This window comes from Ixodes scapularis, unplaced genomic scaffold (assembly GCF_016920785.2).
Source record: "Ixodes scapularis isolate PalLabHiFi unplaced genomic scaffold, ASM1692078v2 PGA_scaffold8__174_contigs__length_109621045, whole genome shotgun sequence".
NCBI lineage: Eukaryota > Metazoa > Arthropoda > Arachnida > Ixodida > Ixodidae > Ixodes > Ixodes scapularis.
This window is the reverse complement of record NW_024609883.1, coordinates 657225-670413: the sequence shown is the minus strand read 5'-3', so window position 1 is coordinate 670413 and position 13189 is coordinate 657225. Positions and strand designations below refer to the sequence as shown.

The 13189-nt window shown below is 44.0% G+C and overlaps 1 protein-coding gene across 1 annotated transcript in view; it reads left to right on the top strand.

The window, feature by feature from the left end:
* Positions 1-13189, top strand: part of LOC8038365 (peroxidase) — a 264537-nt gene that overhangs the window by 191738 nt on the left and 59610 nt on the right. Inside the window, exon 8 of the mRNA XM_029989515.3 lies at positions 8096-8345. Within this exon, the coding sequence (XP_029845375.1) occupies positions 8096-8345 (250 nt within the window). The remainder of the gene's footprint in view (positions 1-8095; positions 8346-13189) is intronic.

Genomic DNA, 13189 nt, shown 5'->3' with positions numbered 1-13189 from the left:
TTTCTTATCTGCATCAAAGGTAGAGCATCTACAGTATCCTCAGAAATCTCACTTTTTGCGGATAAGTGCGTAGTATATCGAGAAGTAATTACCCATTCATTTAATCTAATCTAACTTCAGACTGTCATAAACACCGTATCTCTTTGGTGTGATACATTGTCCACAGAACTGAACGCTAACAAATGCAAATCTATGCGCATATCCCGAACTTCACAAATGAAACCAGATTATAATATTCAAGGTGTTGCGCTCCAATTGGTTTTGGGTTACAAGTACCTTGGTGTTTATATCGCGTTCGACCTTACAGCAATGTGGCATGTCGTTTAAGCTACTAAGAACGGAAGTTGCATGCTATGCTATTTTAAGAGATATTTAGTAGGGATGTGCGAATAGTGAATTTTCAGTTCGAAGCGTATATGAAGCGAGTAATTAATTTCAACGTATAGTTTCGAATCGAAGCGAATAATTTCGAAGCGAAGCGATTATTTTGCATCTGCCAATTTAAGAGTGAGAAAATTTACAAAACAGAACTTGAATAATTTGCACATCGATATGGCTTAGCTGGCCGTGTCGTCTTCAACATGTTTTCTAGGCTACCGGAAAAACAGTCGGGAACAAATTCAAGGGAGCAAACTTTCCCCCAAGTTTATTGACGCCTGTGCATCACGTCGTGAGCTTTACTCTATATTGCTGTGGATAAAGACCAACTGCTCCACGTGCTCTGGGAGGAGGAGCTCCCTCCTGCTTGTGACAACGTTCCCCGAAGTTGAGAAGAGCCTTTTGCTCGATACCTGCGTCGCCGGGATCGAGAGGTAAAGCTGGGCAACCTTTGCCAGGAGGGGGTACTTGTCCTACCCCGAATTCCTCCACCAGAGGTAAGGGTTCTTCGATCGGGGCCTTACAGGTGAGTAAAGGTACTCCTCTACCTCTTCTGGTGGTCGTTGGGAGCAGACGCTCGAGGTGCTGGTGGATGCCAGGGCACCAAAAACGTCCCACACATCACTGCTGGCACTGGCAGGTGGTGCAGTTGTGCCTTGGGTCTGGTCAGAGTTCTCCTCCGGGGGAAGGGTCTTCTCTACAGCTGCACATAGATGGTTCTTTGCCCATTGCTTTTCACTTGGAACACTGCAGCACACCGCCTTGAACCGGGGGTCGAGCAGAGTGCTCAGCGTATGAGCACTTTGGAATTTAATGTCCACAAATCGGGAATTGATGTATGGAAGCAAGTTCCCTGCGAAGACTGACTACTCTCCACCGCTGTGTGACTGTTGAGTCAGCAGGACCTCCATACAGTGCACTAGTGGCACCACTTGTGAGAGAGCGGGGTGCTTCTCAGAGCACAACTCTCGTGTCGCCTCCTCAACGCACTTGAGGACTGGCGTCACTGATGCCATGAAGCGCCACTCGCTTGAGGTCAGGTTTTTGAAAGTGTCCCGTTCAGACAAGTCCAAGGAAATAGTTGGACGCAGCTTGAGGAGACGGGGCATCATGTCGTACTCGCTGTTCCACCGTGTGACAACACCTTGGATGACCTCAAGGGGTTCCAATCCCATAGAAATTTGAATTCCTTTCAAGCGGCTTCTTGCTACGGAGCTTCGCTTGTAGTGCCCTACAACTGCTCGGGCTTTGGCACAGAGCTCGTCGAAGTCCGGCGTTTCCATCTTGGCGTTCTCTATACACAGCTGTAGTGTGTGCGCGAAACATTGCAGACTGGTCCATGTCGTTCGCGATACCGCACTCAGAAAGTTCCTCGCGTTGTCAGTAACCATAAAGACTGGAATGTCTTGTGGCAGTCCCCATTCTGTAGCCAGATCAAGCAGGAGGCTCTTCAGGTTTTCAGACGTGTGGCACTCGGGCATATGCCTGCACACCAGGTTGTAGTTGCGGGGCTGGAAGTGTGCATCAAGTAAGTGGCACGTCATCGAAACATAACTGTCCCCCGTCCTCGACGTCTACCCGTCTGTCGTGAGGGCGTAGCATGGGGATCCATCCTCGAAATGGTCGCACAACTCGCGTTTGATGCGCTCTTTCTCTTTGGCACAAAGCTCTGGCACCACACCTTGGGAGAAGGTTGTCCTCGAAGGAACCTGGTACTCTGGCACGGCAGCGTACGCCAGAAACCCCGGCTCCTCAACGATCGAGTACGAGTGCAGGCCTGTGGCAAGGAACAGCGCCGCTTTCTTTGTCAGCGTTTTCGCTCGCTGGCTGTCTTTCTTCAGCTTTGGCTTGAACGGTACGGGAGTCGCAACCCCGCTGTCAGACTTTTTAGCTTCTGTTTTCTTCGCACTTTCAGAAGCACGCATCTGCTCAAACTCTTTAAATGGTCCGGGATGGCGCTTCAGGTGATCTACCAGAGTCGTGGTACCCGTCGGCGTCTTGACGCACATCTTGCACGTGTGACATTTAGCACTGTTGGGTCCTCGATAATAAAACTCCCAGATCGCGCTGCGGCAGATCGCCCATTGAGTTTGGTGGCTTGGGTCGTCCATGACTTTTCCGTGAACGCACGGACAAGCTGCATTCACAGCTCGCTTAAAGCGAAAGTGACAGAAGTAGCGAACGGTAGCGAACGCGAGAGGAACAATAAAAGCAGAACCAAGGAGGACAAGGAAATGGTGGCTGGTATCGCTGGCACGGTGGCTACTAGAGTACGCGGCAGCTATTTGGGATCCTGGTCAGTTTACTAATTGCTTCAGTTTAAATCACACAAAATGGATCGGTTCGCTTCACTTATTCATCTTATCATCGAACATCATGTGCTTGCTTGACGAAAGGCAATTTTTCTCTTCGGGATTTATCAATTTGCAGAAAAATTGATCCTCTATGCTCATTCCACAAAGTATATTACGCAAATGTTACAATGCGTGAAAGGCTCATTGTGGTTCAAACTTATGACTCCTCGCAGCTTGATCATCAACATAAAGTTGTAATTCCAAACACTAATACCAACGCCCTATATCATTCGCTTATTTCACACACATCACTAGATTGGAACCACCTTCCAGCAAAAATCGCTTTAATTACTGACAGTGTTCTTTTTGAGAAGACATTAGGTGATGTGTTGACCTGGGTTTGTTTCGGTTCAATGAATTTCCCATATGTGTATTCGCTGCTAACCTTTGTTTTCCCTCTCCGCCGCTGCAACGTTCATGCCTCGGGGGCAAATAAAGAACTGCAATTAAATAAGTTAACTACTTCACGCACTACACTTCCCGTTGTCTTAAAAACGACAAGCTTGAACATTGTGGGGTACGGTGCATATCTGCTCCCCCGCAAGTGCATCTTGATCAAGGGTCCGACGTCTTGCAGGGGGCGCAGTGTTTAGTATGATTTGGACTCAATGAATACCATGGCAGAGCAGATTCGTTGGTTTGAATCTTAGTTTATTTTATTTAGTGATTCAATTATTCATGTCGACCTTTTCTTGCTCTTACAAAATAAGTGCTCATTTTGAATTACATATAACTCCCTAAAGCTCCGTGTCAATATTTTCTAAAATTAGTATTCTTCTTCTGAAGTAAAAAAATAAACAAAAAATCCTGAAAATAATTTTTATTTTTAGAACAAATACTACGATGCTCGGAACCCTCTACGCCCGGCGTAGCTGTCAGTGGCTACAAAATACCCAAACTAAGGAAGAAACAGCTGAAAACAGAACGAAACACCTTAATTTCAAAAGCGCAAAAGACAAGGAGAGAACACAGAAAAAACAGGACAAGCGCTTACTAACAACTGATTGTTTAATGCATGATGAGAAGAAGACGAAAATGAGAGGTGAAATACTGAATTAAAATGCCAAGTGCATTCGCACGAAAAATGTTAAAAAAATATTTGATAAAAAATTAACAAAATTAAATGGAAAAAAATAGACGGATGGGAAGATAAAAAAAGAAAAGCAGCCAGATTAAGAAAAAAGGTTGAGCTACCCTATCTCTTTCCCGTACAGTGAAATTTATGGTGTGCTAACACACGTGTCTCCTTTTTCTATTATAGTTTCTGACTCAATAATTTTTCTGGCTCTCTGGCTCCGAAAGCATTTGAGTACTTTCGTCTTATTGAATAGAGGAGTGCATTTACAGTCTTTGACATGTATGGCCAAGTGTCGTGACGGTGACACATGCAGAGAAAGCTCATGCTCTCGTAATCGTACATTTACGCAGCGCCCAGATTGACCCACGTACACTCTCCCACACGTGCACGGAATTTCGTATACGATGTTGACGCTGCAGTCGATATATTTATGTGCGTGATGGACTAAGCGTTGCTCTTGTCTGACATTCTGGGAGTTAATTTAGGGACACAATTTCTTTTAAGCTTATCAGGAGCTGATGTTACAACCTCTATGTTATATGCATACGAGCTGTATGTCAGAGAGCCAGATAAATTTTTGCGGCAAAAACTAGAATAGGAAAAGGAGACACCTGCGTTAGAGCACCATCAATTTCACTGTCCGAGAAGGAGATGGGGTAACTCAACCTTTTTCTTAATCTGACTGCTTTTCTTTCTTTTTATTTTTCTATCCGTCTCTTTTTTTCATTTAATTTTGTTAATGATTATGAAATAATTTTTCAACAATTTTTTGCGAATGCAATCGGCAGTTTTATTTAGTATTTCTCCTCTCATTTTCGTCTTTCTCTTATCAAGCATTCTGTGTTCTGTCCTTGTCCTTTGCGCTTTTGTAATTGCGATGTGTAACCAACTAGCCCAACAGTTAATTTTTAGAAAGAAACAGCTGACATCAAAGCCTTTGCTACAATCACCCGATCAATACGACGGTTCAGGTTGATTCGCTACCCGCTGCCTCTTCTTGGTTTCAGCATCTCAATGTTTTCAGGGCTTAAAGGGCCTCTGACACGGCAAAAAAATTTTTTTTTCATGGTAGGCGTTGAAATGGCATGTCAGGACATTACAAAAAAAATGTTTTAGTATAGAGGTGCGTAGTTTTGTTTATAAAAATAGAAAAACGAGGCCCAGTTCAAAGTTCCCGCCAGTGCTCTGTGACGTAACAGTGTACCGCAAGGTGTCGGGGCGGTCAGAAGGTTGGCATCGCCGGAAGTCACGTGAGTTGTATCCTTCCTCGGGCTTACCGCGAGCGAGTGTAATATTTTTTAAATATTTTTGTTATTCTCCGCACCTCCACGAGCGATCCAAGCAGACAAGGTTTCTTTTTTCTGCTTTCCATCGCTTAATGTAGCTGTAAAGGTAGAAGACGAGTCAGTGAATTGACGTGACCAACTACAATGCCTAGAAGGTGCTGTGTGAGGGACTGTCCCGGTATTTCAGCAACTGAAGAAAAGATCACACTGCATGCATTTCCAAGAGACGGCAGGCATCTTCAGCCTGGGGTGTATACGATTATTCGACGACCTCGATGTCCGAACCTTCAGCAATGCGATTGGGCGTGTCAAACGCTAGCAATCCTAATTTCGGCGAGCGTTCTGATTTTTTTTTTTTTTCAAAACTTGATAGCTTGTTTTGTGCTTAGTATAGCTCTGTATCATCGGACTGACGGCATACACTCGTACACTCGCTTGTACTCGCAACGCTTTTATCATTGACCTGCATCACGTCGATCCACTGACTCTTTGTCCTCAACTTTTACAGCACGCAAACTAACCAGCGCTGCAGCAACAAAGAGCTAGTGGAACGGAAACTTCGTTTTCTACAATCGCTCGTACAAAGAGCGAAGAAAAAAAAGTCTTAGGCACGGTCGCGGAGAGCACGAGGAGCGAAACTCACGTGACTTCCTGCGAACCCACCTGTAGTGACGTAGGTCGATGCCTCCCTTCTGACCGCCCCGACACCTTGCGGTACACTGTTACGTCACATTGCACTGCCGGAAACTTTGAATTGGGCCTCGTATTTCTATTTTTTGTTTAAAAAAAAACTACGCAACTCTATAGTGAAACAATTTTTTGTAATGTCCTGACATGCCACTTCAAAACCTAGCATGAAAAAAAAAAACATTTTTTTGGCGTGTCAGAGGCCCTTTAACTTTGCCAGGAAAGAAAGAGCGCTGATATTAATTTACTAGACTGAATAATAACAGCAGGTATGGGATATTAAAAAAAATAACTATGAATTTATAATTGGAATGTCCTAGCTAAGCTAATATTTCATAGACTTATTAGTGTATTCTAATTAACTGCTTCGGTAAGTATCGCTTTGCGCCCTCTAATTAAGTACCATCGCTATTTGTGTTGTGTGTATGTTCATACAAGCGAAAACTAGTCAACCTAAATTGGCGTCTGCTCTCTCAGCTATAGGTGATCAAGAATAATCGCCATTACGACCCAAAATGGTTGAGGCGTGCCAGAGAGGCCAGAGGGCCATACCAGTTGGCCTAGTATACCAATATAAAAAGGAGACGAAAATCACAATGACAAATATGTAAGGCTATTTACCAGTTCACTGCAATGCTTGCTGAGAACGAGCAGCAGTGCGGTCCGGCGACTAAATTTCAAAAAATCGATGTGCGGCTGAACGACTATGCACAAAAATGCTGCACGGCTGGGCGACGTATCGTCCTTATGGCAACTGGGTCACTAGGGCATGAGTCTCTTATGGAGCGTGGAAGGGGAATCTCTCGCTGGACTCACATGATTAAAATCGGCGAACAACTTTAGGAAACTGTTGAAGAAAACAGAAGACAGAAAAGACGCCGACAGACACGTGGCGTGACGTGTTGAAGAAAACAGAAGACAGGAAGGACAGCGCATTTCCTCTCTTCTCATTTCTTCAACAATTTCCTAAGGTTGTTCGCTGATTTTAATCATGTGTAACCGGTACAAACTAGCCGAGCTCACCACCCTTCAACACCGCTGGACTGTGCGTTGAAGGGATGATTGCACAGGGTGCCTGCAAGATTAAGAAACAGGTTGTCATTCCGTGTCCGACGAATTTGGGGGACCAAGGGATGAAAGGCACCGACACAATTAAGTGTGTTGCTGCGTCATGTCGCAAGGGAGGTGGGCTGCGAGCGACCTGCGCGGAGTAGATCTGGAGTTGCCCTATGTCTGTAGGAACGAGTGAGGCGATGCACTCTGCAGGACACTGCGTAAGCTGTGCACTTATAGACACTGCAATCTTTAAGATGAGTTTCCTGGTGAGGGAACAAGTTTGGAGTGCAGCACTCAAGCTGTGATCGCACGAGCGCAGTCTGTAACATACGCAAAGCGTCTGCTCTGGCGCGAGGTGAGCCCCGTTATGAGAGTGCCATCATATGATGGGCACAACCTATGAGCGAAATTAAACGCGCATCAAACTTTTGCCGTTGGTGCACTCTAACTCCCAGGATGTTCGCTTGAGATACCTGTTTTAGTGACTGGCTAATTTCAACCGTTTTGCTTCCGACGTCTGCTATGATCAGCATGATGGTGGGCTTTGACAAATCAAGAGGCAGCCCATTCTGGGCCGACCGTGTATTAATTGTATCGATATATTCTTAGAGTTGGACATGGGAACCTGCTGCTTGAACCGGATTTATAAGTCTCAGGTCGTTGGCATAAAGTATTGGTTCACGCTTGAGATTAGTGGTGACATCATGAATGAACAATTGTAACAGCACTGGTTCTACGACAGAGCCGTGGGGATTCCACTTGCGACCAACCTGAGAGAGGAGCACGGCACAAACGCTAGCCTGGAGTCTTTAACTTGCAGAACGCAGTAGTGAAAAACAACCGCACGCCGGCACGATGATTATACAGATTATACGTGCACAGGTTGGGATTGAATCTAGTATCCCTGGGCTTTGTAGTGCGAGCTTTCGCTCCACGCGCACCTAGCTCCTGTGCGCTAACATTCAGCCACAGATCCCGCTCCCGTCCATTGCTGTAGATAATGTTTACTAGAAGAAAACGTTTTATTGATTAAAAATTCTCTCTTTTAGTTATTCTCATGCAGTAAGTTGGTCAAGTTTTGGCTTATAAAAATTTACAATAAAGTAAAAACACTTTTTGCTCCTAGGTAATTTTGAGAGTCGCCGATTTTGACCTCCCTAATATTTTTTTTCCATACATTTTTTACAGACACCCAGAAACTTGTAAAGTTTTTGATACTAAAACTAGTTGTGTAGATTAAATAACTTATGTTCCAGGCCGTCTCAAGTTCGACGTGGGTAGGCGGGGCGACATGATACTGCCGGCGAGCTTCCATCCGCACGAGGACCAGTGCAGCCGCCCCGAGCATGGCGACCTCTGCTTCCGGGCGGGCGATGAGCGCGTCAACGAGCAGCCGGGCCTGACGGCCATGCACACGCTCTGGCTCAGGCAACACAACTTCGTCGCCGGAAAGCTAGCAGGCCTCAACCCGCACTGGGACGACGAGCGCATCTTCCAGGAGGCAAGGTGAGACGACTTGTAATCACCAAGAACTCCGAGAATGAGTTCAGAGAGCGCAAACATAAAGTCTCAAATGTTTGATTTGACAAAATCACGTTTTTATGCTCCAGTTTGACCAGGTCGTTGGGCTCCCACTTCTTAAGACGACTTGTTTCGTTCGAAATGCGACTCTCGTTGAACGATTTGACGAATGTGGATACTTACAAAAATAAACATCCCTCGTCTGTAAACTTTCCTGTTTGCGGTCGTATCGACCGCAAACAGCTTATACTTGAAAGTAAATGTCAAACACTGAAGAGAAAGCTAGCTGCGGCGTGTTATTGGAATATATTTTAAAACTGTACAGGTCAATGCTGAGAACACAATATAATCTAATATGGCAATAACCTGGCCTGCAGTTGTAATAATGAACTGAAGTGCACGTAATAAACGGAAACACAAACTGAAGGTCGGTTATAACGGCATTTATAAACTGCCACTGGCGGTTACCAAAGAAGGACTGCCTTCCTAGATTCGAGTGACCTGTTCCTCTGTCGCTGAGAACATTGGCATTTTATGCTCTGACTGCTTGGATAAACTTTCACAGATACACATTGTTAGTATAAACAGCGTTATGCACAATCGGATTTAAAATAAGATGACAAAAGCTAATCTTCCGCATCGCGAGATTCAGCGCAAAAATGTATTACAAATTCTTCACAGAATGTTTAACGACCTTCTACAGATAATAGAGTAATTACTTAACTCTTGATGTGGGTACTCGAAACCAGGGCTGCGCAGACATACTTGAAAAAGTATTCGGGAATATAAATACTGAGATACACGTGTTCTAAGGCCCAAAACAGAGATACTGAGATATATTTGGGTTTTGTACAACGAAATATCCTTAAGATATTTCTGCGAAAGCAGCAGAAAAAAAAAATTCCGGGAGATAGTTAGCGATACATATAGACATACATTTGTTCCCGAACGGTGCTACGTGGAGGGCGTGTAGTTCGTGTCGAAGGCGAATGGTAATTTTTGCGTGTGCTCCTCTTTTCGCGCTATTTCATGCGCCACCCCTTACCTCACACTATTCATTTATCATTAATGCCGCTAAAAAGATAGCACCCCCCTTGAACCGCATAGGTACAGAACGGTAAAGACTGCGTACCATTCTTGACGAAAAGGCGTCCGCCCGAAATAAATCCTGCGTTCCCGTGAGGACGTCACTCAAACTTTCATCCTATATGCTTCTCAATCCCCCATAGTGTGAGGGGATTAGACAATAGGGTCGTACTTGTTCTTCGCCAAACTCCTATACAGCGTTCGCTCTGCTAAATTGGAAAGAGCTGAGGGCTTTATGAAAGGAGCTCATTTTTGTTTTGCAAGCAACCTTCTTTAAACCCAGCGTGCTACTTGCAGCTGAAGTTTATTCTCAGAAAGCACACATATATATAAACCGTGAAATCGCGACATGTACTACAGAAATGCGACATCACCCAATCAGTGTTCGTCTGTCCGCTATCTACTTTACGAAAGATCTAAAACAAAAGCCCCCTCAGAGCCAAACAGGGCCATAGACGGAGCGCTGACACATGTCCCTTCAACGCACTCAAATATGAAAAAAGCTTCGGATATCTCCCTTGTCATTTTGTTTCGGTTTCGGGCCAAGACAATGGTGTTGTCAAACTTCGGGACACACCCACATCTGTCACAGTGCACAGCCAGTACAGTAGTACGTGTCGCGATTTCACGGTGTTTATGTATGTGTGTTGTCTTAGAATAAACTTCAGTTGCAAGTAGCGCTCTGTGTTGTTCGTTTCTTTTAGCGCTTTTACCCTCAGAAACATGGATCACCAACTAGCCCAGGTCCATACCCTTCTTTAAACCATAGGTTTCTTTTTTAATGTTGGCGATTGAGACGGATCATTTTACAAGGCGGGTGCATATTCTAAATTCTGAAGCAACTTGCTCCAAGCAGATGTTTTTATTTTTTTAAATATATCTTAAAAAGTGCAACAAATGTAACAAGATACGTAAGTCTGGCAAATTATTGCAATACAAGCGATACATTGTAAATGTATCTCGATACAGAGATACCGATAGAGCAAAATATATTTTATACACTCTCGCGATGCATTTCTATCACGATATTGCGGAGCCCTGCTTGCATCAAACCCGGTAGCACCCTTTATCAAGCTCGCTGCTTTATTAACAGTTTCAAATAATATTTATTTTCATTACTTTTCAGCGACTACAACTCTCTTCCAGAAAATGCTGGCTCATTCGACTCGTTTAAATTGTTATCTTAATATGAATTGAAATGAAATGAAATCGTTATTTCCAGAAATTTACTCTGGCGGGCCTCCAGACAAAAAGCTGCCATATGGTAACTTGACTGGCTCTGGGGCCCTAAACCAAAACAAGCATAACAATCTGGCAGAAAAGTGGAATGCACTGAAAAGCCTCGTTATACAGCATGTAGAGTTTATCTTAACAACTAGGCGTGTACTTCAGTAACAACAAAAAGAGTAAACATATGAGAGAGCGCGAACTTTCGGCAGCAGGCATATTATGCGAAAGTGAGAAAAATAAAAATAAAAATGTCGTACAGAGACATCCGCGTTAGATAAAACACATATACAATGTAGTTCTAGTCAGAGAGTATACAACTATGTTTTCTAGATGGTACCTGTTGAGTAGAGAAGATAACATGTGGCGAAGGAATGGTAAAGCATGATTCGTGCGGAAATGAGGAACATACCATATCTCAAAGCAGCGCATGCTGATGGAAATTTCCTTTTTTTTTAAGTCCGAGGTGCGCCAAAGAAATTCAATAAATTCTTTTGTTCCACAAAGGAACCTATACAAAAGACGGTGCACGTGCATATTTGTAATGGCAATAATCCTAAATTTTTCAAACAGCGATTTAGTGTGATATAGAAAGTGTACATCAGCGATGATACGTAGGATCTTCCTTTGGATTAACTGTATTTTGTTCAAATTCGAAGTTGTGTTTGTTCCCCACACGAGGTGACAATAATTTATATGACAGCGGAAAAGGGCACAATAACTCATGAGTTTAATGTTAAAAGGTAATATTGAGTGGCATCTTCCAGCAACGCCAATGACTCTGCACAACCTGCTGGCCAAATTATTAATATGGCGATCCCACTCAAATGTTCAGAGAAAATTACGCCCACCGTTTTGTGGTGCTAAACTATGTCGATTACTGTACCACTTAAAGTAAGGGATTTAGTGAAGGAGACGTGCTCATTTTATGACCGAAATATGAGTGCCTTGGTTTTGTTTACATTGATTGTAGGGCAATTCACCTCAGACCATCTGGCGAATTGCGGGAGAATATTGTTCCCCTTAATAATTAAGCTTTCTGCGTCTACGACCGACACAAAAAGGCTGGTGTCGTCGGCATATATTACAGGCTGCGCAAGAGTAATAACCTTTACCACGTCGTTCATAAAAATGTTAAAGAGCCGAGGGCCCAGTATGCTACCCTAAGGCGCGAAGCAGCCTACGGCTTCAAGGGAAGTTCGTCCGTCGATGCTGACACGCTGCTGGCGATTGAAGATATAGGAATCCAAGAGTGAGAGTGCTGGACCACGTAAACCATAATACTTTAATTTATCAAAGAGTATTTGATGATTGAGGCAGTCAAACGCGTTACTAAAGTCAATAAAAATACCTAGTGTTAAAAACTGGTTTTGAATGTTATTTAGAACTATTTCTTTCTGGAATAAGAGCGCTGACTTTGTCGACCTTTTTCTAAATCGAAATTACGCGTCAGAATTACTATTTCATGTCGATGAAGAAAACATCCTACGCGACGTTTGACAAGCGTTTCTAGTTCCTTAGAAGAAAATCGGCAGTATGGACATTGGTCTATAGTTGGTCATTAGCTTCATATCACCTCCTTTGTGAATTACGGTAACTTTGACAAGTTTCATATTTGCGGGGAACTCACCGCAAGCCAAGCTGCGGTTAAATATATGTGCGAGGTACGGTGGAATAATGTTGTAGTGTTCCAAGAGGCAGACAAGAAGGAAGACGACGATAGGCCAGGATATAAAGAAGAGGAGGATGAAGAGGTCGAGAGAATAAAAACGCCAGTTTTGATCTCGACGCGTATTACGAACCGTTACACTTGGCGCAGTCGACAGGATTATATGAAAAATGTGGATTTACTCACTTTTGTAGATTGGCGAAGAAGGACAGCCAATACTGGAGGGCTAACTGCTGGACGGCGAGGAAACCGTTTCGATGGCCCTGGAAGCTAACAGCATGGAACTTATCTTCGTCATCGCTGGGAAAGCGAAATTGCCGCCGAAAGAGCTTCTTCTAAGACGGACGGTAAAACTAGACATCAGAGTGCAGGAATTCCAGGGGTGGTTTCAGAAGCCGACCACTACTTCTGGTCAAGTGACTTCGGCCGGTGGAGACATGGCATCGGTTGTTGCTCAGCTGCTACTGATGCTAGTATCTCAAATGGAACAGCAGAGGCAGTTCAGGACCACCATGTTGGAAACTATGAGAGTGCAAGAATGTAGGCGTGCTTCTACGTGGCTGGACTTCTACGAATACGTGTGTGAGAAAAACCGCGGGACAGAAAACAGCGAGCGGATTAAGAATTTAAGGCTCTTTCTCGCACTGAATGCGAAAACGTGGTACGAGCTTTGTGTGGCTGAGCACACCAATGATTCGTGAAATATGTAGAAGGAAAGCTTCACGACATCTTTTGACAAAAATGCGGTTGAACGGTGGAATGAGGCAATATTTTATAAACGTCGAATAGGCAGCCTACTAGATTAATTTTATGAGAAGCGGAGACTTCTACAGCTCGCCGGCTCTAA